At 42.2% G+C, this 27,063-nt stretch overlaps 1 protein-coding gene across 1 annotated transcript in view; it reads left to right on the top strand.

Moving 5' to 3' along the window:
* Abhd12b (abhydrolase domain containing 12B) overlaps positions 1-27,057 on the top strand; it is a 39,440-nt gene extending 12,383 nt beyond the window's left edge. Inside the window, exons 6-13 of the mRNA XM_008829839.2 lie at positions 1,066-1,111; positions 2,101-2,230; positions 2,641-2,678; positions 4,296-4,375; positions 24,568-24,650; positions 26,057-26,135; positions 26,676-26,794; positions 26,917-27,057. Of these exons, the coding sequence (XP_008828061.1) occupies positions 1,066-1,111; positions 2,101-2,230; positions 2,641-2,678; positions 4,296-4,375; positions 24,568-24,650; positions 26,057-26,135; positions 26,676-26,794; positions 26,917-26,944 (603 nt within the window). The 3' untranslated portion in view covers positions 26,945-27,057. The remainder of the gene's footprint in view (positions 1-1,065; positions 1,112-2,100; positions 2,231-2,640; positions 2,679-4,295; positions 4,376-24,567; positions 24,651-26,056; positions 26,136-26,675; positions 26,795-26,916) is intronic.
* Positions 27,058-27,063: the final 6 nt, after the last annotated feature.

Genomic DNA, 27,063 nt, shown 5'->3' with positions numbered 1-27,063 from the left:
GGGCAGTGGGGCATGCAGAGTAAACAGGCCCAGGAGGCATCTCGGTTTTGCCTCTAACCACTTTGAACCAGTTGCTGAAACCCTCCACAGCTGTTTCTTTATCTGCAAAATGCCCCTTTTAAAATGTCTCTCTTATTTATCTATTATTGTATTTCAATGCATATAAAATTATGCTTTTATATTCTTTCCTTCTTTATCTACTTGGGGCCGGGCAGTGATTTCATATATTCAAGTGGTATTCTCTTTATTTTATTTTTGGTCTCTTTGAGACAGGGTCTCCCTGTACCCCCAGCTGGCCTGGAACTTGCTCTGTAGATCAGGCTGGCCTTGAACTCACAAAGATCCTCCACCTGCCTTTGTCTCCCAAGTGCTGGGATTAAAGGTGTATGCCACCACGTCCGGCTTCTCTTTATTTTTTAATTGAAATAACTCTTCTATCTGATCATATTGAATATAAACATCTTCCGTCTCTCCTTGCCTCTTCTACAACTCTGTGTAGTGTTCTTATTCTCAGGGAAATTCATTCATTCTTTTGTTCTATGTGTGTTCTTAGGAATCAAACCTAGGGCTTTGTACATGCTAGGCAAATGTTCTACCTCTGAGCTACGCCTACAGGTCTAGAGAATTCCCACGGAGACATTTACATGGAATCAGGTGCGTTGATACATCATTCATATAACCCTCCAGCAGCCCGAGGTCACATTGTTTCTCACTTTTCAGCATAGTATGTACATACTCAAATATTAAATCACTGGGCCAAGGTCACGTGACTGGTGAGTGGTGGGGCCAGGGTGTGCCCTAGGCATCTGACCCTACTCTGCCAGGCTACTTTCCATCTTTCTTATGAAGTCTCATTTCCAGATTTGAAAAATATATCTCTGTAGTTCTGGAACTCAAACCAAGTACCTTGAACACGGTAGCCTGTGCTGGCACAAGCTACATCCCAGCCCTTCAGAAACACATCTTTTTCTCCATCACAACTAGGTACACAGGTGTATTGAGGAGGAGCCTTTTCTGTTCTTGTCTTTAACTATTTGAAGTGATAACAGCTCATTTGTTATGTAGGTGCTGAGTGATGGAGGCTTTCATGTTTTGTCTGTTGACTACCGAGGTATGTGTTAAGAAGAGTGTGTACAGATGTTTCAGTGAGCAGGAGGATTTTCTAAAGTTTAAAAATATTTTATTAGCAAGCCCACATTATAGGAACAGTGAGACATTTCTTGTTGAAGTTTGGTAGTACAATTTTGTCAGTAAACAATATTCAAAAATTATAATAGACATATAATTTCAAAGTTATATTCTAAGATATAATATATACTTAAAATTTTTTAAATTATTTTTATTTTATAGTTATAAGTGTATTGCCTGCGTTTGTGTAAATGCACCCATGCTGTGCAGATCCAAACTGTAGCCACATTCTGGAGTCCTGGGGTTAGGACTTCAGTGTGTAAAACAGTGACACAGCTCAGCCCACCACGGACACCAGCACCAGGCGTCCCCCTTGGGAACATTGGGCCATCAGTAAGAATAAGGTAGCTTATGCTCATCTGGCTTTTTTTTTTTTTTTTTTTTTTTTTTTTTTTTAACTTCTCAGACTGTGATTTTTATCTCTAGAAGCTGACTTAGGGCACAGGTGAAGGCACACTGGGCCTGTAGAAGAGCAGTGGAAAAATAATGGGAAACGTCTTGGTGCCTGGGAATGGGAGAGGTCCAACATCAAGGCCTGGATGCCCAGGACCACAGCTGGTGCTCAGGGGAGGTGGGAGGTCCATTTAGAGAATCCATCCTCCCAAGACCAGACTCTGCAGATAGCAGAGGCCTCCCCTGTCCCCAGCATAAGGGGCAAAGCCTCTGCCATGTACAACCTGGGACCTCAGGGGAGGGGCTGTGGGGAGAGACTGAAACTGCTGCCCAACAGCAGGAAGTCCTCGATGCCCTACTCTGTTCCACCATCAGCCCACCACCAGAGTGATGTGAAATTATGGCTCATGTAGGGGTCCAAAGCTTCAGGCTCATGTGAGGGGACAACAGCAAGCAGGAGGATTTTGATGACCTCTCAGTTTGGAGGTAATGATATCATTTGCCTTTTCTTGCTGCCAGGGTTTGGAGACTCTACAGGGACGCCCACGGAGGCAGGACTGACCATGGATGCTATTTGTGTCTATGAATGGACGAAGGCAAGAAGTGGAAGCACCCCAGTATGTCTGTGGGGCCACTCTCTGGGTACAGGGTAAGTGGGACCTGAAGAGGCCTTCTTTGGAGGGTCCTTGGAACTTTTGTATCCTATCAAAGACGTAACAAGTAGTGAAGGGACACTGAGCTAGGACACCCACATTCTTCTCTGTTCTCTCACATTCCAGAGATGGAGAGAGAGTTTGCCTTCTCAGTATGCCAGCTTGTGAGACGAGAGTGCATCCCTTAAGCTCTATTCTGGAACAATCCATGGATATATTAAAGAAAAAGACCCTTAAATTAGGGTCTGTGGAATGCTTTGAAGTCCTGTGCAAGTTTGTGTTTGTATAGATTTTCCAGGCAGAATGCCCAGAGCTTTTTCATGAAACATTGATTTTGGATGTTGCAGCTGTGCTGTTCAGTCAACTGCCACGCTTCACATGTGCACTAACTGTTTTTAATTTACAGTGTTGCAACAAATACCGCGAGAGCATTAGAGGAGAAAGGTGAGATAAAATTCTTAAATGGTATAATTTCTTGAATTGAGGTAGGTGAGAAAATATAAAGTCAGGAGGTTTTTATGAAATTTGTGTATACTCTGAGCCCAAGACCCTGAAGGAGCCTCCAGTGTTGGTGTCCCCGTAGGGTTTCCAATCCCTGCCAGCAAGAAGAGGCAAACACAGTATCACCACCAAACTGAGGGGTCATCAAAAGCCTCCTGCTCACTGAAACATCTTTGCATACTGTTCTTAACACATACATCTGTAGTTAACGGACAAGACATGAAAGCCTCCATCACTCAGCACCTACATAACAAATGAATTATTTCAAATAATTAGAAGACATGAACACTTTTGAGGAATTTTTAGCTGGGGGGCTGGGTAGATGGCTTAGCAATTAAGAGCACTTGCTGCTCATACTGAGGACCTGGGTTCAGTCCCAGCACCCACATGGCTGTTCACACTTCAGTTCCATGAGATCTGAAGCCCTCTTCTGGCCTTCACAGGCACTGCATGCAGTCAGTGCACTTACATGCAGGCAAATTCATACATTCAAATTTAAAAAAATTAAAAATACAAATTTTCAAAAAGAATTTTTAGTAGTATAAATACTGCTTTATTGGGTTGTGAAATTATAAATACTAAGAAAATAGAGTTACTTGCAAAGAGTTCTTTTAGCTGGGCATGGTTATACACACTTGTAATCCCAGCACTGAAGAGGCTGAAGCAGGAATATTTTGAGTTTGAAGGTAACCTGGGCTACATTACAAGCCCCAGTATCACCAGAAGAGTCTACTTTCTATGGTGCTGTTAATGTAAATTATAGGATAGGAAAATAATATATTCTGAAATGATAACGGTAGCTAGACTGTCCTCTGCAGCCCTTCTTCACAATATTTATGCCCGTGTTTCTCAAGAGAACTGAGTATCGCTTTCTCAAAATCTGAAACACAGGTTTCTTTCCTGGTTCCATGAATTGGAATCACTGTGAATAGATGTGACCAAGCCATTTGTTTAAAGACCACAAATTAGCATTTACCCCATGTATAGGAATGTTGGATGAGTAAAAGCATGAATTACCCTAGTGGTGCTAAGAAATTTAAAAAATCACAAAACTAAATTGCTTAAAATTTTCTTTTGTTTGGCAGCTGCTTACAAATCCTCATTGCTAAGCCTGTCCACTTTCACTGAGAAAAATATAAAATATAAGTTTTCCTTTTCTCTCTTTATAGCTTCCTTTTTTGGCTAACAACCAAAACCCTGTCTTCTAGCCCTGACACCCTTTCTCTACAGACCCCTCCCCAATGCAGCTGCTCACAGACCTATTTTTAATTCAAAAGCATGACTCTCTCTCGTACAACCCTTGCTTCCAGCAGATGCCACGATTTAAAGCTTGCCTGAGCCACATTCTAGTGTGACCTGTTGTTTTTCTTTCAAACTCCAATAAAAAATGTCCCCGGGCTTCAATTTTTTTTTCTTTTCTTTTTTATTTAACAGCCCTGGGCATCAAACCCAGTGTCTCACCCATGATAAGCAAGACACTACCACTGTGCTACAACCTGGTGTCTTTGGCTTGGTTTTGCTATGACGAGTTATTGTGATTTATTTTTTAAAATTTTCTAGGATGCCCAGTAGATGCTATTGTTTTGGAAGCTCCATTTACCAACATGTGGGTGGCGAGTATCAACTATCCTCTGCTAAAGGTGAGTCTCTGGTTCATCTTGACACGGTGTCAAAGTGTGGCTTTCTCTACATACTTGTGTTTATGAATAAGGCTCCTTTCCTTAACTGCTTCACATGTTCCTGGGTTTTTCTAACCTGTCAGTTTACTTGTCGAAGGGCACATGGCTTTTGGATTCCACAATTCATTTATTTTCTTCTAAAAAATAGAGGGACTTATTAAGTGAAAGTTTTTTTCATTATTAACTGTACTTATATTTTATATTTTTAACTAGACTTAGATTTATAATTATAATTACTTTAAATTGAAAATACAATTTCGAACATCAGTTTCAGCTCTGTGAATGTGAATAGCTATATCTCCTGCATCAGTGTATCATAAAGAAAATTCTAGAGACACAGCTTTTATATAGTGCTCCAGAAATAGACAATGGTCTTCTCACGAAAATGAAGAATTGGGCCACAAGATGGAGTTTTAAAAATCTGTTGTGTAATCTGCAAATGGTAGTGCACACCTTTAATTTCAGCACTGGGGAGGCAGAGGCAGGTGGATCTCTGTGAGATCAAGCCACTCTGGTCTACATAGTGAGTTCCAGGTCAGCAGGGGCTACAGGGAGACCCTGTTTCAAAAATAAAAACCCAACAAAAGACAAACAAAACAAAAAAATTTTCTTGTGTATACTATCCTATTTATTTATTTATTATTTTTATACTATCCTATTTATTTATTTATTATTATTTTTTGAGGTAGACATTTACTCTAGCCCAGGCTAGCCTTGAACTCACACTATGTAGTTCAGGCTGGCTTCAAATTCTTGACAATTTTCTTGTCTCAGCTTCCTGGGTGCTGGGATTACAGACATGAACCACTGCATGAAGCTTATTATCCTAGTTCTACAATGCTATTCCAGACTAAGGTTCGATGGTTTACAGTCATATACCCATGGTAAATGTTAAAGGATGAAGGAAAGGAAGATAAGGACAACAGGAAGGTCTTAGAGGGGATCCAAATTGTTATTTGATGCTGTAAGGTGTTGTAGGGATGTTTTAATCTGCTTACATCCACAATAGTTTTAATATTTTATTTATTATTTTAATTTTATGTTATTAGTGTATTGTCTGGATGTAAGTGCACCCATGTTGTGCAATGCCCATGGAGATCAGAAGAGGGCGTCAGATGCCCAATTGGAGTTAGGATGGTTGGTTGCCACCTTGTAGGTGCTACAAGAGCAGCCAGTGCTCTTAAGTGCTGAGCTATCTCTCCAGATCCTTACTTCCAAAATATTTTGTATAGTAGATCATCATAGAATTTTCTGGAATTTGCTTAATTTAGTTGACTGCTGTCTGGGACAGCAGGCTCACAGAATCACATAATCTTGAATATTCTTCAACTAAATTAAAAAATTCCCTCTACAACCTGAATGTTGATTAATTTAATATTTAAAAAATAAAAGACTTTAGGGGCCGGAGAGATAGCTCAGCAGTTAAGAGCACTGGTCCCTCTTGCACAGGACCCAGGTTCAATTCCCAGCACCCACATGGTGGCTAACAACCAGTTCCAGGGGATCCAACATCATCTTATAACCTCCTTGGGTATTACACAACACAGATGCACTTACATACATGTAGGCAATTCACTCATACACATAAAATAAAAATAATAAATGAAATATTATAAAAAACTTTCAGTAGGCTTAAACGATTGTATATTTGTTTTAACATAACCAATAATTTAGCTTTATTATATTTATTCTAAGCAATTGTTAATAAAATCCTTGAACTGTAGGTATATACAGAATTCAGGTACAATATTTTCATTTCGTTTGTCCATTCTTATATGAATATGGCAATCTTTTAATTATTATAACATATTTCTTGATATTTGGTTTTACAAGTTCATAAGTTTTAGTTTTTTCTTTGTTTTGTTTTTACATTTTGTTTTGTTTTGTTTTGAGACAGGGTCTCACTATGTAGCCCTAGTGGGCCTGGAATTTGTTATGTGAACCAGACTGGCTCTGAACTCACAGAGACCTGCCTGCCTCTGCCTCCCAAGTGTTGAGATTAAAGGCATGTATTAAAGGCATGTACCACCATGCCCAGAAAGTTCATCGGATTTGTTCTCATTAATACAACATTACTATGCCGACATCAGGATCACCTAAACAAGTAGACTAACTTAAATTTAGTGTTTAAGAGTGGGCCTGAACATGGAGGACACCTATTTCCCCAGATATTTCTTGGAACCATCTGTCTCCTGGAGCTGTGCTGATGGAACTCTCTTGTTGGACCTCTGTCCCTGGAATGGTGTCCATGAGCTGGGTCCCACCTATGGTTTTATTCAGGATGGTTTCTCCAGCTTCAATTAGGGAAGTACAAGCTTAGCTACACCTCAATCTTAACAAACCCTTGAGCCTTTTTATCCTTAGTTCTAGAATATCTCTTTCACCAAGGTCACACATCCATCCCAATCCCCACAGTGTGTGATGGAGGTAGGTGCACTGCCTTTCAGTGTTTTGGTATGTTAATTCTCAAGCACATCCACATTCATTCATTCTCCTTTTGGGCAGAGTCCCAAACTGAGGTTCCCAGGAAACAAGATCAGATGCCCATATCACAAAACACAAGAGCACATGGTTTTTTCTGGGATTCATTAAATGTCGTTAGTCCAGATTATGAAAAGTCATTCCCACAATTTAATATTGTGTTGGTTGTTCTTAAACCTTTGTGCGTGTGTGTGTGTGTGCATGTGTGTGTGTGTGTGTGTGTGTATTACATTTCCTAATATTATATACTATCTTGCCAATTTATACAAAAAAATTCTGTGACTTTTATTGGATTGAGTTGGATTTATAAATCAGTTTGGGGAATTGATAACCTTTCTAATACTGATAATACACAAAGATTGTATGATTATTTTTATGCTTACTTTGTGCTCTATTTATTATTTAGCTTTCTTTAGTTTTAATTTTCAGACACACTCTCTGAGAATCAAAGTCAAGGCAGGGCCTTTGTGTATGTGACTGACTGAGGGGTGCTCTGGGGAAAACTGCTAGACTGGAGTCGTAGCATAGGGAAGGAGACCTCAGGGCAGCTTAGGTGAGCCATGTGGATGCTGGGCTTGGAGACCCATGGTTTCTGCTGTCTCATGTAGTAGAGAATGAAGAGAGGGACAGAGACCCAGGTTCTGCTATTCTAGTGAGGGGGGACAGAGACCCCACTTCTGTTATTCTAGTGAGGGAAAGCAGCTGTGAGTCACGGGCAGTCTGAGGGCAACAGGAGGAGCCAGTTCATCGTGTCAAGTTGGTTATCATCTGCACTCCTGTCTTTTCCTTTTTTCTGCCCTTACCTTTGTTATTGCCTTTCCAATCTCTTCTCAGCCCTTTGGATTAGAAGACATGTGCTAATTTTTTCCTTTTTTTCCTCCCAGATTTAATTTGTTATTTGAAATTTTCTTGGGATAGTGCTTATTAGTAATATTTGGTATAATTTATTTTTATTTTTGGCGTTTCTGCTCCTCTATTGTATGCATTAGGGCATACTCTACCTAGGCCACACTTCTGCATCCCACAAATTTTGAAATGTGTTTTAATAATCATTTAGTTCAGGGGTTGACAAGATGATTCAGAAGGTAAGGGCACTTACTGCTAAGCTCGGTGACCCGAGTTTGGTCCCTGGAACCCACCTAGTAGGTGGAAGGAAAGAACTGATTCCCGAAAGTTGTCCTCTGACCTCATACACACAAATAAATAAACACATCTTTAAAAGCATTTAATTATCACTCAGTTAAAGATAATTTATAGTATCACTGTGATTTCTTCTTTGAATACATAGGAGAATTAGAAGTGTATTTCATAACCCTATGCAGTTGGGGAAATTCTTATTAGATGTGTTGTTGATTTCTCCCACAACTCTTCCATGATCTAGGACTAGACTGTATCATTTCACCCTTGAAATTTATGTTGTGTCCTGACATATGGTCAGGTGGGGTGAACGTTCCGGACACCGAAGTGTTCTGCAATTTGTCCTACAGTGTTGTTTTCATCAGTTCCAGCTCCATTGCTCTAAATCCTGTGTCTGAAATCTTACCTTCAAGTTCTGGGAGGCCATCAAGGGCTGTGGCAATAGCCTGTGTCATTTTGGGAGTCTCTTGGACTACCCTGGCCAACAACTCAAAGGGAGGTCTCTCCTGTCTTAATCATCTTTATACCCCCTTCCCCCACTGACCACCTCCCATAGCCCCCCCTCCCCCACTGGAATTAATGCACATACTTTCATTTGCATTAAGGGTTATCACGTCAAGTCAGTGTCCTCAGACGTCCCTCAGTGCAAGTTCATCCACTGAGGTCTAGTCAGCCTATCTAGAGTCCCTCCCTTTAAGATCAGCTCTTCCTTTCCCAGCAGTAATCAGATGCTAATAATTCATTGACTAAGATTGGGGCCTGCTGTCCATTTCCACAGTTCTGTGCTGGGGTTTTCTCTGCTTGAATTTGCATGAGTCTTGTGTATGGTGACACCATTGCTGTAGGTTCATATGAGAAGAATCCCAGGAGCCTGTAAGACTCTTTTTCCATATGGTCATGCACCTCCTCCCTGGCTCTTACAGTCTTTCTGCCTCCTCTTCCACAATGGTCCCTGAGCCCTGGGTGGGTGGATTTTAATGTAGGAGTCCTGTCCAAGGACCAGCATTCTGTAGACTCTTATTCTCTACATTTTGGCTATTTGTGACCTTTTGTGTTCTTGGCCATCTGATGCATGAGGGAGCTTCATTGATGAGAACTGAAAGATGCATTAGTGTTCTCGTCATCCCTTGTTCTATGTTCTGTGAGCCTTAGGTGTAGAGGTTGCATTGTGGATGTGTCACTTAGGCCTGGGCAATTCACAGATAATCTCTGTGTATTACCAGTTGTGGAACTCAGCAATAATCTCTATCTGTTGGAAAACAAGCTTCTTTGATGAGTGGTGACTGGGATACTAGTCTATAAATTTAAGGATTCATATTTGGCACATAGTAAATTACATTTGTCTAGGAATGTGACAGCCTTGGGGTTTTCTCTAAGATCTATGACCTCTCCAGCTATGTGTATTTGGCCATATTTACAGTGCCACACATGAATTTCCTCCCATTGAGTGGGCTTTAAGTCCAATTAGGTAGCTGTTGATTACCCAAAGATAAAAGTGCCCCTACTGCACCAATGTCATTTGCTGTGCTGGTTACTGATGTGGTTTTTAGGCCTTGAAGCTGGGGTTGGACCATCGATTGGTGTTCTCCCTTACCAGCTTGTGCAGTGCTCTCCAAAGCTATGAGAGCTGGCCTGCAGGGGAGGTGGCTTCCAGGTCAGCTCCAGCTCCATTGCTCCAAATCCCATGTCTGAAGTATGTGCTGTCTTCAGCAATAGGGTCCTCAAGTTCTGGGAGGCAATCAAGGACTGTGGCAATAGCCTGTGTAATTCTGGGAGTCTCTTGGACTACGCTGGCCAACAACTCAAAGGAAGGTTTCTTCTGTCTGGCACTGTTTCTTTTCATGTAGCCTTCAGCTATACACACGGACTCATGTAGAGATATTGTATGTATAATATTTCAGTAGGTTTTTGGACTAATATGATTCCCTCTGGTTTTTTAAACCAGTTAGGCATTCTCTCTCTCTCTCTCTCTCTCTCTCTCTCTCTCTCTCTCTCTCTCTCTCTCTCTCTTCCCTCTCCATTTGAAGTGTCCCCATTTCTCCCTTGATAGTTCCTGTGTGCTACGGTCCCATTTCTCTTGAGCTCCTTCTTCCCCTTTACCGCCTTAGTTCCTTGTATGGCCCTCACTCTCCCCCTGCCATTTAACGGCCCCTATTTTACACATTTCTCCCTTAGTAACACCTGTCTCCTACTGTTCCTCTCTCTCAGGTTCCTTCTTTCTCCTTACCTCCCTGGTTACTTTCCATTTTCCTAGTTTCTGAAGTTACATCAGGATATATAATCACATATATAAAGAGTGGTGCTAAGATCCACAAATGAGGGAGAACATACATCTTTTGTTTTTCTGAGTCTGTGTTACTTCACTTAGTATAACAGTTTCTAGTTCTGTCCATTTACCTGTAAATTTCATGATTTCATCTTTCTTTACCACTGAGTAGAACACCATGTGTAAATGTACTACATTTTCATTCTCCAATTGTCAGTTGAAGGATACTTAGGTTGCTTCCATCTCTTAGCTATTGTGAAAAGAGCAACAACACATATGGTTATACAAGTATCTCTGCAATAGGATGAGTCCTTTGGGTATATGCCAAGGAGTGGTATAACTGGGTCATATGGTAGATCCATTTTTGTTTTTTTGAGTTCTCCACACGGCTTCCGTAGGAGTTTCATGAGTGCAATCCCACCAGCAGTGCATCCCCTTTCTCCACATCCTCATCAGTATTTGGTATCATTTGTTTTCTTGATCTTAGCCAGCCTGACTGGGGTAAAATGAACTCCTAAGGTGATTTTAATTTGCATTTCCCTAATTGATAATGGTGTTGAAAACTTTTTAAGATGTTTTTTTAGTCATCTTTATTTCTTCTTTTGAGAGCTCTCTGTTTAGATCTTTGGCCCATTGTTTAATTGGGTCTTTTTTTTTTTTTCTTGATTCTTTGTTTTTTGAGCTCTTTATTCTGGATTCTAAACTTCTGTCAGATGTGTCACTGGTGAAGATTTTTTCCCATTGTGAGTTTTCTCTTCACGTTCTTTGTTGTTTCTTTAGCTGTACAGAAACTTTTTAGTTTAATGGGGTCCCACTTGTTGATTGTTGACCTTAATTCCTGAGCAACTGATGCCTAATTTATAAAGTCCTTTCCTACACCTATGTTTTGTAGGTTACTGCCAATGTTTTCTTCTAACAGTTTCGGAGTTTCTGGTTTCACATTGAAGTCTTTGATTCACTTGGAATTGACTTTTGTGCAAGGTGAAAGATAAGGATCTAGCTTCATTCTTCTACAGGTGGAGATCCAGTTTTGTCAGCACCATTTGTTGAAGATGCTGTCTTTCCTCCATTGTGTGTTCTTGGCACCTTTGTCAAATATCAGGTGGCTGAAATTGCATGTACTTATGTTTGGGTCTTCAATTATGTTCCATTAATCTATGTATCTATTTTTGTGCCAGTACCATGCTGTTTTTATGACTATAGCTCTGTAGTATAGTTTTGAGATCTAGTATAGTAATCCTCCAAGAATTATTCTTTGTGCAGAGGGTTGCTTTGGATATTTATGGTCTTTTGTGCTTCCATATGAATTTTAGTTTTTTTTTTTCAAATTCTGTGAAGTATGTCATGGAGATTTTGATTGGGATTGCATTCAATCTATATATTGCTTTTGGTAGGATGGTCATTTTCACAATATTAATTCTTCCAATCCATGAGTATGGGAGGTCCTTCCATCTTCTGGTGTCTTCCTCAATTTCTTCCTTTAAAGATTTAAAATTTTCATTGTAGGGATATTTGATGTCTTTGGTCAGGTTTATTCCAAGATATTTTACATTTTTTGAGGCTTTTGTGAATGGGATGGTTTCCCTATACTCTTTCTCTGATTGCGTGTTATTGATATATAGAAAGGCTACTGATTTTTGTAGATAAATTTGTAATCTGCTACTTAACTGAAAGTGTTAATCAATTTTAGGACTAGTGGAATTTTTGGTGTCTCTTAGATATAATATCATATTGTCTGCAAAAAGGGATCATTTGACCTCATCTTCTGCAATTATTACTTCTTTAATTTCCTTCTCTTGTCCTATTACTCTTGCAAGATTTTCAAGCACTATAGTAAAAAGGAGTGGAGATAGGGAACAGCCTTGTCTTGTTCCTGATTTTAATGGGAATGCTTCTAGTTTTTTCTCATTCAGAATGATGTTGGCTGTGGATGTGTTGTATATAGCTTTAATTATGTTGAAGTATGTTCCCTCCAGCCCAAATCCCTTTAAAACTTTTATCATGAATGAATGCTGAATTTTGTCAAAGGTTTTTTTTCTGCATCTATTGAGTGACCATGTGATTTTTGTCTTTGAGTCCATTTATATGATTTATGACATTTATTGACTTACATATATTGAACCATCCCTGCATCTTTGGAATAAAACCTACTTGATTATGGTGGATGATTGTTTTGATGTGTGTCTGTATGTGGTTTGCAAGTATTTTGTTGAGAAATTTTGCATCTATATTCATTATGAATATAGGCCTATAGTTTTCTTTCTTGGTTGTGTCTTTGCCTGATTTTGGTATTAGAGTGATGCTGGCTTCATAGAAGGAATTTTGGAGTTCTCCCTCCATTTCTATCTTTTTGAATAATTTATGTAGTATTGGTTGTAGATCTTCTTTAAATGTTTGGTAGAACTCTGCTGTAAATCCATAAGATCCTGGGCTTTTTTTAGTTGGGGAGTTTTGTATTACTCTTTCAATTTCTTAATATGTTATGGGTCTGTTTAAGCTGTTGATCTCTTCTTGGTCTAGCTTTGGCGGTTCCCATGATTTTGGATATTCATTCATTTCTTTTAGGTTTTCAAATTTGATAGTGTATAGGTTTTTAAAGTATTCCCTTATGTTCTGGATCTTTTTGGTGTCTGTTGTGATTTTTCCTTTTTCATCTGATTTTATTGATTTATATTTGCTCTTTCTTTCTTTTGGTAACTGGGCTAAGGGTTTGTCTAAGTTGTTTAGCTTTTCAAAGAACCAGCTCTTAGACTCATTGATTCTTTGTATTGTTTTCTTTGTTTCTATTCCATTAATTTCTGCTCTGATTTTTATTATGTCTTCTTATCTGCTGGGTTTGGGTTTAATTTGTTCTTGCCTTTCCAGAGTCTTAATTTCAACATTAAGTCATTTATTTGTGCTCACTATGTAGCTCAGGCTGGCCTTGAACTCAACAGAGATCTGCCTACCTCTGCCACCCAAGTGCTGGCATTAAAGGCATGCACCACCATGCCTAGCCTGCTCTTTCTGATTTTTTAATGTAGGTGCTTAGAGCTATAAACTTCCTTCTTAGGACTGCTTTTAAAATGTCCCAGTGGTTTTGCTGTGTTGTATTATCTTTTTCATTTAGTTCCAGAAATACTTTTATTTCTCTCTTAATTTCTTCTTTGATCCATTCATCATTCAGGAGTGTGCTGTTTAAACTTCATGAGTTCCTGTAGTTACTAGGGCTTCTTTAGGTATTGATTTTAAACTTTATTGTGTTGTGGTCTGATAGAATATATATAATTATTTAAATTATTTTGTGTTTGTTGAGGTTTGTTTTGTGCCCCAGTATGTGGTCAATTTTAGAGACAGTTCCAAGGAATGCTGAATAGAAAGTATATTCTTTGGTGTTTGGGTGGAATATTTGGTGGATGTCTGTTAGGTTCATTTGATGTATGGTATCATTTAATTCAGATATCTCTTTGTTTATTCTTTGTCCAATTCACCTGTCTAATGGAGATAGTGGGGCATTGAAGTCCCCTACTATTACTGAGTTGGGGGTCAATCTGTGTCTTAAAGTCCAGTAGTACTGCTTTTTATGAAATTAGGTGCATCAGAGTTTGGTGTATATATGTTCATGATTGTAATATCTTTTTCATCAATTGTTCCTTTGATCAGAATGAAGTCACCCTCCTTATCTCTTCTGATTAGTTTTAGTTTGAAGTCTATTTTGTCAGATATTAGAATTGCAACCCTTGCTTGTTTCTTAGTGCCATTTTCTTGGAATATTCTTTTCCATCCTTTCACCTTAAGGTAGTGCCTGTCCTTGAAAGTGAGATGGGTTTCTTGCAAACAACAATGAGTTTTGTTTCTTAGTCCATTCAACCAGCCTGTGTCTTTTGACTGGGGAGTGCAGTTCATTGATATTTAAAGTTATTATTGAAAGATGTGTATTGGTTGCCATTATTTTGATTTCTGTTTGCATTCTTGGTCTAATTTTATGTTTCCACAATTCTACCTTCATTTAGTTTCTTAATGTTGCCTCTTGGGTATAGTTGTTCCTTTCTCCATTCTTTGTATTGCTTCAAGTATTATTTGAAGGGATGTATATTCTTTCAACCTCTTTGTGTCATGGAAAATTTTTCTTTCCCCTTCAATTGTAATAGACATTTTTGTTGGGTAAAGTATTCTGGGTTGGCATCTATGGCCATTTAGAACTGGAAATACCTTGGTCCAGGCTCTTCTGGCTTTCATAATCTACATTAAGTTAGCTGTAATTCTGATGGGTTTCCCTTTATATGTTACTTGTTGTTTTTTCTTTTGCAGCTTTCGGTATTCTCTCTTTGTTCTGTACATTTAGTGTTTTTACTATGATAGGCCATGGGGAGTTTCTTTTCTGGTCCTATCTACTTAGTGTTCTATGTGCTTCTTGTATTTGTATGGGGATGTCTTTCCTTAATTTTGGGAAATTCTCTCCTGCAATCCTGTTTATCTGGCCAATACCATTAACCTGAAATTCTTCTCCTTCCTCTATGCCTATGATGTATAAATTTGGTCTTTTCATGGTGTCCCACATTTCCTGCATATTCCATACCTGTGAATTTAAATTTTTTTCATAGTCTTTGGTTGAGTGGTCCAATTCTTCAACTTTATCATTCAGTTTTGATATTCTGTTTTCCATTTTATTCATTCATTCTGTGAGGTTTTCTGTTGTTTCAAATTTACTTATTGAGTTTTTCTCTTCTTCATTTCAGCCTGAGATAGAAAATTTCTTCAATATTTCTATGTCTTTTGTGAATTCAGTCAGAAGTTTATCCCTAGCTTCTTTCTTTGATTTGTTTGTTTGTGTGTTCTTTAAATTTGTTGAATTCCTTGATCATGTTTATGACTGTTCTTTTAAATTCTGTGTCCTGGGTTATTTCTGGGGGTTCTCCTTGTAGAACTCTTTTATAGGACTAGTGGTATTTGGTGGGTATATATTATTTTGGTTTTCCATATTATTATTTTTTCCATTATGATTTTGGCATGTGGATTTATTTTATTGTTTCTGATTCTGGTATGAAACTCAAGCTTTCCTTTGTTGAGTTGGAGTCTGCTTCTTTTTGTATTATTGGTGTGCTTTGGTTGTTGTCTTATTGGGTATGTAAAACTGGCTTGTCTAGTCTTCAGGTTCTCTCAGATTTTATATTGGAAGGAACAGATAGCTTCAGTCCAGCTACTCAGGAGCTCCAGCAGAGGCCCAAATCAGGTGCCAGTCAGGTACTCTCAGGCTTCCTCCTAAAGTCTGGGCCCCTACTAGTGAGCAGTCACAGCACAATTTAGGAAGCTTGCTAAGGGGATGCCCATTTATTCTCAGACAGTCTGCAAAGGTATGGGCCCCTGCTTGTACACTTTCAAGAGAAGTTTTTAGAAATATTTTTCCTGTTTTGTTTGTTGTCTTTGAAAAACTTTCTGTAATGATTTCTCTATTATCAGAAGAGAAAAATCTCCCATTTTTTAAAACCATGTTTACAAAATACTTATTTTTATTTTATATTATGATGGTGTTGTCTGCATGTATGTAAGTGCACCTGTCCTGTGCAATGCCTACAGGGGCCAGAAGAGAGTGTTGGTGTTAGATAAAAAGGTGGCAGGGGTCGGGATCACCATGGAACAGAAACAAAGAGGACTCTGGCAAAGTGAGAGTTTAATTGGGTTTGGCGGGGCTGGTCCTCAACTCGGTTGTGAGGAAGAACCAGCAGCCTAATGGCAGCAGAGGGGTAGCTTATAAAGGGAAAGAATGTGGAAAAAGAGAATATTTTTCTGCTGTTTGAGACTATTTTGGGGGATGCTTGCTCAGGGAGGGCATGGGGTCTGTACTTCGTGAAACTCATCAAGGAAAACATCTACTGTAAAGCATGTTTTCTACAATTACAGGGTTCCAAGAATTAATTGCAGCTAAGGGCTTGGGAAGACTGCTTGTCAGCCTGTGGAGCATGCTCTGGTGATTACAATACATTGGTCATTAATTTCTCGGAGCTGCTTTTGTTAATTTGCAGGTGGCTGGGAGTTGATTGACTCAGTTCCTCTTAGGAGCCTTATGGTTTCTGGGTCTGGGGTCACCTGGATCTGAACCCTATCATTCCAGTCTTTTCTGTTATAGGATTGGGGACAACGTATCTTGTCTGGCTGCTTCCTGCTGGGTAAGGTCGATGACAAAATGGGGAGGGGGGTTGAAGTAAGGTGATGAGGCTGGATCTGGAAGGGTTCCTCTCAGGCTGCTGTTTTGTGGTGTCTGTTGGTGCTAGAGCATTCCCCATCCATTATGTCTGGCAGTTTTTTATATCCAGAAGAATCATCCATCCTCCTGAGAGGATCATCCAAGAATCATCCATCCTCCTGAGGTTGAGGTACCCCCTTTATGTGAAAGAGATTTATGCTGTTGAGGGGTGTAGGAAGGTAAGAACCTTGATGGAGCTAAGAAAGACAGGGTAGCAGCATGATATTGGCATTTGCTGGCCTCTCTAGCAGCTTGGTCAACCAGGTCTTTGCCTCTGGCAATAGGATCAGTGAGAAGTTGGTGCCCCCTACAATGGACTACAGCTACCTTGGCAGGAAGATAAGATGCCTCCAATAATTTAAGGATTAGTGGACCATTAATAATGGGGGGGGTCCCCTTTGTGGTAAGTAGACCTTTCTTTCCAGATAGAAGCACAATGATGCAGTATATGGAAAGCATATTTAGAATCTGTGAAAATATTGATTTTTTGATTTTTGGCCAATGTTAAGGCTCTGGTGAGTGCTATGAATTCTGCCCTCTGTGAGGTGGTACCAGGAGGTAAAGGTCCAGACTCAATAATGCCTATGAGGGAGACGATAGCATATCCTGCTCTGTGGGACCCAGTAGGGGTTAGGGTTGAGCATCCACAAACCAGGTTTGAATCAGGCAGGGGCTTGAGAGAGTGAGTGGTGTGGCAGAAGGGAGGAGCAAGGTAGAGTTAAGGGGAGGGCAGGAGTCTAAAGTGATTAAGGGATTTTCAAGGAAGGTGACATGAAAAAGTTGAAGCTTAGATGGAGCAAGAGTGCTAAGAGAGGAGTGGGTGAGGCGATCTTTAAGATGGTGGGGGGAAAGAACAGAAATAGGATGACCTAGGGTGAGTTTAAGACCTTCCTGAGCCAGGAGGGCTGCAGCTGCCAGGGCATGGAGATAAGGCTGCCGTCCCTTGATGGTGGTGTCTAGTTGTTTTGAGGCCACAGGGGCAAAGGTGGGTCCCTTCATTTGTCCAAGGACCCCCAGAGCCAGTCCCTTATTTTCAGTTACATATAAGAGAAATAGGAATCCCAGGTCAGGGAGGGCTAAAGCCAGTGCCTCTAGGAGGGCCTTCCGGATGGCATGGAAAGCTGCTGTCATTGGTCCCAGAGGCTCTACAGGTTCAGAAGGGTCTCCTTTGTTTTAGGGAAATGGGGTCTTCCATCTACCCCCACCATGGAGACCTGTGAGGGAAAAACCTTTCCAGAGTAGGAGGGAAGGAATGACCATGAGATAGACTTACCAGCTACTGTAGTCACTACTACCTTGGGCTCCTCCATAGTGATGGTTATGGTTGAGGTGGGTGCTGAGGAACCATGGCCCTATCAGTCTTTGGCTGCTAGGTCCAGAAGATCCGTGATGGACTCCTGCAAAGTGGATGGGGCCAGGGAGGAGACTGGCCTATCTTGACATGGCAAAGAAGGACAATCGATCCTCCAATGACCTCTCTGTCCACATCGAGGGCAGGGTCCCAGTGGTGGTTGTGGGTTGGAGTATTGTTTGGCCCAGTGTCCAGTCTGTCCACATCTGAAGCAGGGTCCTGGTGGCTGACGCTGTGTCGCAGTGAAACCAGAGACTATCTTCTTGGAGGAGCCCTTAGAGCTGTGGCCAGCAGCTAATATTTTTGTTTAGATAGAGCAAATTTGTCCGTCCTAGTATGCTCCTCCCAGTTATTAAAGACTTTAAATGCCATTTCTAACAGATCTCCCTGGGGAGTATCTGGGCCACTTTCTAGCCATCTAAGTTTTCTTCTAATATTAGGGGCAGATTGTGAGATGAAATGATGGTTAAGCATCTCTAGAATCTGGATCATAAGTCTAGCCAGAAACTGTGCTGGGTTTTCAGAGGGGTTTTGGATTATACAATTTTATGGGAAGTTTTCTCTAATCCTGCAAGAAGACAAGCAATCATAAAATTATGAGCCTTTCTCCCTTCTCTCCCATCCTGATGGTTTACATGGAATGAAGCAGGCTGGGTCTGTGGAGAAGGATCCTAATTTTTTTCCCCCTATTTGGGACATATTGCTAAGAGAGAAAGGGGATGAACTCTGACAGCTCCTTCTACCCAGGCTACTGTCAGCACAGGTGCAAGAGCTGCCAGACGTGGGGTGGGTGTGACCGAGCAGGTCCCTGAGCTGGTTCCCAGCCTGGCCCATGACCCCAGGTTCCCAGGCTCTGCTGCTGCTCGGCTCTGGGCCTCATGGGCCCAGATCTGCCCACCTTGCTCCATTGCTCTCCCTTGCCTGCTGGTGGGTTGGGTGGGCACCTGAGACCCTGCAGGGCCTGACTGGTGACCATTAGAGGCCTGCAAGGTGTGGGGGGGTGGGGCACTAGCCATTCCTTGCAGCCACATGGCAGCAGTGGAGGCGGCTGTGGCTGTGCTGGTGGCCATCTCTTGAGAACAGGAGAGGGAGTGGGGGAGGAGTGGTAGAGGAATCACTGTCAGTGGGAAGGGTCTTGCAAGAGGACCTGGCAGTCTGGCAGGGAGCGCAGAGGAAGGGTCAGGCACGAAGAGCAAAGAAAGCTTGGACATAGGGAGTTCGGACCATTTGCCAGTTATGTTGGCAGAAGTTATTTAAATCTCTTAAGATATTGAAGTCTCTGGCCACACAGAACCATTGTTTAACTTGTACTGTGGCCAGGCAGTGGTGCAGAGAAATTTGAGGTGTTTAGGTCTGACAGAGAAGATTGAGGGTTTTAAAGATTTCAGAAGGCAAGTCGGGGAGTGAATCCAGCAGGTTTAGAATTGAGGTTGCCCATTTGTAATTAGAGGGATGAGGAAGAGAATGAAAAGGGTGGTTAGTGTGATTAGATAAAGGAAGAAAATGAGAGCTAAAGAAGGGAAATGAGAAGGCTGTGGGAATCTCCAGGGGAAGTAGAAGTTGCTAATGAGGCTGACACAGAAAACAAGTGCCAAAAGGCAGAGAGAGACGGAGAGGACAAAGACAGGTGAGGAAAGAGGCATGAGAGGATAGGTGTGCCAAATCACTGTGCAGGGCTGGCATCCAGGGAGGCATTCCTCCGTGGAGTAGGTCCCAAAAATGAGACTGTCCCAAAGTCCCTAGGCAGTGTCCCACGACTAGGGAGGGGAAAACGTGGGATCTCACTTGCCGGCATGATTTAATGAGGAACAGGAGATCCAATGACTGTATGGCACGGGGAAGAAGAAGGAGAGAAGGGGGTAGAGGGGGGAGAGGGGAGAGAGAGAGGGGAGAGGGAGAGAGATGTGGAGAGAGAGGGAAGAGGGGTGAGAGAAAGGAGGTCAGGAAAAGATTTGAGAGTGTTGGATGGATGGGTCAATCCACCAGGTGGGCTTAGGCAGACACAGCAACTGTGCAGGACACTCAACACTCATGGAAGCCTGTGCTGCCCAGTGGCCAAAGCTTTAAGTTTGGGAGTGACTGATGGTCATGATGAAAAGGAAAGTGCCAAATGGCAGGGAGAGGGAGGGTGGCAGCAGAGGGTGGAGGAAGGGGACTGTGAAAGAAAGAGAGAGTGAGAGAGAATGAGAGAAGGGGAGTACCTAATGGCCAAATCGATGGTGAGTGCAGGAGCCAGTATCTGGCAGTTGGTCTGGCCAGAGTCCTCACATCCATACCCAAATAGGTGATCTGAGTCATGGCACCATATATTAGATTAAAAGGGTCAGGATTGCCATGAAACAGAAACAAAGAGGACTCTGGCAAAGTGAGAGTTTAATTGGGTTTGGCAGGGCTGGTCATTAACTTGGGCGTGAGGAAGAGCCAGCAGCCTAATGGCTGCAGAGGGGTAGCTTATAAAGGGACAGAGTGTGGAAAAAGAGTTTTTTTCTCCTGTTTGGCACTGTTTTGGGGCTGGTTGCTCAGGGAGGGCGTGGGGTCTGTACCTGGTGAAACTTATCGAGGAAAACATCTACTGTAAAACATGTTTTCTATAATTACAGGGTTCCAAGAACTAACTGCAACTAAGGGCTTGGGAAGCCTGTTTGTCAGCCTGTGGAGCATGCTCTGGTGATCTCAATACATTGGTCTTTAATTTCTCGGAGCTGCTTTTGTTAACTTGCAGGTGGCTGGGAGTTGATTGACTCAGTTCCTCTTAGGGGCCTTATGGTTTCTGGGTCTAGGGTCACCTGGATCTGAACCCTATCATTCCAGCCTCTTATGTTATAGGATTGGGGATGATCTGAATCCTATCAGTTGGGTTCCCCTGGAACTGGAGTTATGGATGGGTGTTACCTGCCATGTGGGTGCTGGGAACTGAACTAGGGTCCTCTGAAAAAGCAACCAGTGGAGCCATCTTTCTGGCTCTATTTCATCCTCTAGTTTTAGAGACAGGATTCGTGGCTATTCACAGGAATGATTCCACTACTGATCAGTACAGCAGTTTTGACCTGCTCTGTTTCTGACCTGGGCCGGTTCTCCCCTCTTTAGGGAACCTGGTGGTCTATCACTCCTCAGAGAGCACCATATTGATGCCACACTTAGTGAAGACACCTAATCCTTGTTGCTCACTATAGCCTAGAACTGCTAGATGCAAATGATCCTCCTTCCTCAGCTTCCCAAGTAGCTGGGACTATAGGTGTGCTACCACACCTAGCTTCTCTAAATTTGTAAATGTTTAATTTGGTTTAAAATTTCATAAACCTTACAGATGTTTGTTGACATACAATGGGGTTATATCCCGATAAATTCATTGTCACATGGTATGGGGGTGCGTGCTGGGCTCTCGGGGCTCCTGCGCGCACCCTAGAAAGGTCGCGGCACGGGGTTCCGCGGGCTTCTCCGCCGCGCACAGTGTCGCTGTCCGCCGCTTGAGTGCTGAAAGTCTCTGCTGCTCAGGGCTTTGCCCGGCCGGGTCCTGCCCTAATTTCACCCCTGCACTTTCTTCAAGATGTGAAATCCACCGGCTGCTGGATCACGCGGGAAAGTGCGGGGGCGGCTAAAGCTAGGTGTCCGTGAGTCGATGATGGAAGGATATTGCCCCCTGGGGAGACTGGATCGCAGGCAGGAGGCACAGGACTCAGTTCAGTCAGATTCAGTGGTACAGCTCTTTTATTCTCCAAGTCTCAGTGATCCCCGCTCCAGCTCCTAGCTATCCAGCTCCTAGCTATCCAGCTCCATTTATTGAGGGGAATCAGGAAACTTTATACCATGGGGGTAGTGGTAAAAGCTTTAGCTGATAGGTACTTTGTGAAATAACCTATTTGCATATGGAAGTGGGCTCCTGCCAGGTTGCCAGACTGCCAGAAAAAATCACACAGGAAAGCATGGCATTTCCAGAGCCAGAGGCCATGTTTATGGTAGGGCATCTGTGGTGGTCACTTCAAAAGATGAGTCAGGGAGATGCTAGAAAAGCACTCTGTTGACAAAAGGAGTCCCTGCATTTAAAACTGAGCCCGTGGGCTATCCGGACATGGAGGGACTTCTACTTTTACACAACAGGGGTCCCCAACAACATGGAAATATCATTAAGTCAAAGATGCATGAATACACCTAGCCTGCCAGTATGGTAGCTTAGCAGCACAGCTCACTGTAGAGTCTGGATTGTTGGTGTTCCTGAGGCTGACTGGGTGCTGTGGCTTGCTGCTGCAACCCAGTGTCTCAGCCAGGATCATCCAGCATGTTGTTGGCCCAGGGAAAGATAAAAATTCAAAGCACTTACTGTTTCTGCTCAATGGATATCACTTTTGCAGCAAGGTACAATGTTAAATTAAAACTAAAATTGTAAATCAGGAGCCATCTGAGTTTTAATAAGCACTCCCTGGTCCAGGTGTACTGTCCTACAGTATTATGTAGTTCTTAAGAACCCTGGCTCTGGGATCCCACTGCCCAGGTTTTGATTTTTCTGAACTGTCACTGACAGCTGGGTGATTTGGGGGCTAGTTGTTTTTAATGCTCTGGTGTCTGCATTTATACACTGGAGTAAGAAAAGCATAGTCAAAATAATTGTGACCATTAAACAAATGACTAGACATATATACAAAAAGCAGCTACAGTTGTGCCTGGCATAATAAGCACTCAGGTTCTGTTGTTTCTATTCTCATGGGGTGCCATTAAATGATCATTACCACTAAATAAGAGATGGAGAGTGACGTGGTACATGTGGAGGGGGAGGGAGGCACAGGTCCTGACCTCAGACTCTGTTTGGTAGAAGAGAGGACATGGTGTGGCTATAGGTGACCATAGAGATTTCCCTTGGGAGTCAGTCTTGTCACTCAGGATTACGTGAGGAGTGTGTGCTATGGAACCAGACAGATTGGTGGCCTCTGCCACCAGCTCTGCATGATGCGCCCCCACCAAGTTGTTCCTTTCTCAGAGTTTTCCCATTAACAAAATAATGTGGTTGATAATGCCTAATGCACAGGATTGTTACCAAAAACAAATTAAGTAACAGTGCATTCCAAGTCTCCAGCTGCCAGTAGGATCTCAGTAAATGCTCTTGCCATCTCCCACTCATTCTGTGGCTAAGAGCTGTGCTAGGGGAAGACCCAGGACCCAGTAACTTCAGGGCAGGGAGAATTGAGAAGAGTGGGCTTGTGCTCAAGTGTGGTCAATGAAAGGCTTAATGAAGAGATTACAGAAACACAGGATTTAACTCTGGAAGCCAAGGGAAAGCAGTGAGGAAACAGGAGCATGGGGTGTGAGCCGGGGCAGAAGCTGGAACCGGGAGTCTGATTAGGGCTTTGATCGTTCCTTCACACTCAGCCCCTTACATCCTCTCAGTGTCTCTGTGGGTGTGGTGTCCTTCTCTGCACTCACAGGTGAGAGAAAGCAAGTGCTAGAGGCCAGCCTAAGAACCTCATGCATCTTGTAAGGTCAGCCAGGCAGGTGACAGTGTGCAGCCTCTGGAATAGATGTGGAGCTTAAGCTAAGAGTTGGTGTTTTAGTGCACACGATGGCATTCCAAAGGGTTTGCAACAGCAGCTTTCCTGTAACTGGTGTTTTAGGAATATTTTCCTGGTGGCATTACAGAAAAAAGAGAGGGTAGGAAGACCAATTAAGAGCGTGCTGTTGTAGTCTGGGCTGGGGGTGTGGCATGACCTTTGGGGCTCCAAGGGCTCCCTACTGGCAGGGAGTGAAGAATGATGGGAAAGACAGACTTGAGTCTGCTTTCTTCTCACTCCTTCAGAATCTGAGATGAATTGCTGAAGGGCTTCTCTTACTGAATTTCCCTCCCGTGATCCTGACTCCAGGATGTGGGAAATCAGGGGACAAAGAAAAGAGAAACCCAGCCACCTCATTCTTAGCGTGAAACATAGGAAGAAGGCAGAGAGAGTTAGATGTCCGGCCCACACCTGACTGCAGATTTTTCTCTGTGAGTCCTGGCAAAAGTACAGACCAGGCAGATCCTGAGCACCCAGGAGGCTCCTGAAACAGCGGGCCCGAGCCCTAAGTGCAGAGCAGGAGTCTGTACCTACTGGTGCTGGCCTCCCTGTTCTGTGCCAGTTTTCTAAATAAATTCCTGTGAAGGTCCTGAATTCCCTTCCAGAAGACTGGAATTTTTTTTTAATTTATTGAGAATTTCATACATGCATGTAAGGTGTTTTGATCAAATCCATGCCCACTCCCTCCCCTCCAACTCCTCCCATAGCTCCCCATCACTTTTTTTTCTGATAACTTCATGTACTCTTTCTTTTTTTTTTTTAATGGGGCTTTTTGCTACTCTTAACATTCCCTCTCCCCGAAGAGGTAACCCTAAAATCATTTAGGGATTAGATAAAAACTCCCAAATACTTTAGACATTTTTGGCCTTTGGAATGGAGTATGTTGCTAAGAGACCCAAAGACTTTTAGCCAAGAAACTGGCTACTTGAAGATTAGAAAAAAATATTAAAACAATCATAATATTTAGGAGCTCACTGTTCTCTGTTCACACAGTTCAGGTATGAGGCTATAAGCCATTTTTTTTTAAGACATGGTATTCTGTAGCTCTCCCTGGCGTACCTGTGCTTGAATTGTTTTCTGTGAGACTGCAGTGGTGCATGTTGGACAGCTATGAGGCAAGTATTAACATCTTCAACTTTTCCTTTTGAAAAATAGATTTGCCAGAAGTTTCCAAGATGTTTACGCACGCTTATGGATGCCCTTAAAGAAGAAAAAATAGTCTTTGCTAGTGACGAAAAGTAAGCTAACAATGAAAACAAAGTCGCTGTTGCTCTATGGTTCTCGAGGTAACCACCATGACTTGCTCTCATGGACAGATTCACTGTTGCTCTCAGATTCCCGGGCAACCATCATGACTCACTAGATAAGCACACTGAGTGTTGTCCTGACTTTTCTGTGGCTCTCATTCTAGTATTCTTAGATGGACACTAGCATTTGGAGAAAGGGGTTTCTACACATTTAAATAAAGTTTCAAAGATTTTTGTGTATGTGTTCTGGCATGTGTGTATGTGCACTTGTGTCATGCAGTGCCTGAGGAGGTCAGAAGAAGGCTTCAGATTCTCTGGAGCTGGAGTTATAGATGGTTTTTAGCTGCCACGTGGTTGCTGGGAATCGAACCTGAGTCCTCTGCAAGAGCAGTCAGAGCTCTTAACCGCTGAGCCATCTCTCCAGCCCCGGTTTCTATACATTTTAATATCTACTGTTTTCCTTATATCTGAGTTGATGTTTTCACCAATCCAGAACTTTCTGCAGTCGTAATGATGTCTTTATAGCACATTGGACTTTCTAAATGGCCTCTAAGGACTAGTTTAACACTCCTTAGGGGGACTCCTGACTTCCAGGGCTTATTCCTCATGTAGCCCAAACCCATTTAATGTCGAGCCAGCTAACCTAAGGGCAGATCAATGGCTAGAAACTGAGAAGTTAGCCTCTCACTGGTAAGGAATTTAGGAATACTTCCAAGTATGGAGCTGTTAAAATGTATATGTTTTTCCTGTTTCAACACACTTGAGAGAATAGCATTCTGAGCAGTAACCTTGAGTGACTGGCAGGAACGGGTAGGCAAGAGAACTTGGAATGTCAGAGAAGCATCATCTGAGAAAGTCACTGGAGTGGAAGACAATCTTTCTGCATGCTGGTGACCTTTTGCATCGTAAGCTAGACTGAGCAGGCAGCTGGTCCCGCCTGCTACTGCGTTTTCCTTCTCTACTTCATGGGTGAAAGTTAAGTGGCTACAAAGAGGTCTCTTTGGTTCTGTGGTAGTTTTGTAATTTGGGGTTTTGAATTTTATTTTAGTTTTTAGACTTTTAATTAAAATATTTCAGATATTACAAAACGAGATAAAGAAAATGATACAGTTGTCCAGCATTGTACAAAGTCATTATGTCAGTGTGTATTATCTTCTGTATTATCACATAGAAGTGAATTCAATTGATTAAGTATTCAATTCAATTATATGAACAAATAAAATCAAGGGAAACAGGTAGAGCAAAAAAAGGTACTATGGGGGAAGCTGTTTTGTACATGAAGCTGTCATTCCTTGGAAGGAAGGAGTTTTTTGTGTATGCTTTGGGCCAACTTTGTTCACTAAAACTGTAACTTAGAGCTCAGGTACAACTCTTGCCTTTCTCCCATCTCTCCATAGTGTGAAGTTCCTGTCCTCCCCCCTCCTCATCTTGCATGGAGAAGATGACAGGACAGTGCCTCTGGAGTATGGAAAGCAGGTAACCTCAGATGCACGTGTTCTATCATTTCCTCATCCAACTGACTGTTGAGTACAGCTTAAAGCACTGACATGATGGGGTTCTCAGCATCCCTAAATAGCTGTGTTCCCTGGCCTATACAATGAGCATCAGAGTCTTTGGCTACTTAGTTTAAAGGATTGCTGGATTGGGGGTGGACCCTGATCCCTCACCCGGGGTCTCTGGCTCTTCAAGTGGAGAAAGAATCCTAGGGTCCTATGGAACCCCATGTTGCCTCTACAAGTGATGTTTTCCTCTAAATAAACCTCTACTGGAGGTGCCCATAGCAATTCCTTGTGCTGTTGCAGTGATGGGCAGTCAGAGGCAGGATTAAGTTTCACTAGTATTCTCTGTTGGCTATTAGCATGCCGATCCATGGAAACAGCTTAAGACCTGGAAGATCCCTAGGTCTCTGACTTGATGAGACAGACTCTCCAAGCTCGTTTCCCTTTTAGATAAGTCATCCTAGGCAGTATGACTATGTCATCGACCTTTGACTCTCTGTGTTTGAATCTCCTGCAGCTCTATGAAATTGCACGCAATGCCTACAGGAACAAAGAGAGGGTTAAGATGGTTATCTTTCCTCCTGGCTTCCATCACAACCTTCTTTGTGAGAGCCCCCTGTTTCTAAGAAGTGTGAGGTGAGAATAGTTCTGGTCAAGCAGTTTGTTACCCTGGAATGGGACTGAGGGTAACTGAGTTATCTAGACCAAGAGGAAGGGAAAGAGTGAGCTGATCTAAGTCCTTTTTTTTTTTTTAACAGAGATTTCCTGAGCCAGCAGTGGGCATGAGGTCAGGGAGCAGCAGAAATCTTCAGTGAAGATTTGGTTCAAACACCGTCTGAGCTGTGTGGTTACTTCATACAGAATTGCACCAGGGTTGGTTGCTCAGAGGAGCTAAAGCTGCTGTT

The sequence above is a fragment of the Nannospalax galili genome, unplaced genomic scaffold, assembly GCF_000622305.1.
Source record: "Nannospalax galili isolate Female #2095 unplaced genomic scaffold, S.galili_v1.0 scaffold253, whole genome shotgun sequence".
Lineage (NCBI taxonomy): Eukaryota > Metazoa > Chordata > Mammalia > Rodentia > Spalacidae > Nannospalax > Nannospalax galili.
Note: the sequence above shows the minus strand (reverse complement) of the source record. Positions and strands in the feature narration are given on the sequence as shown.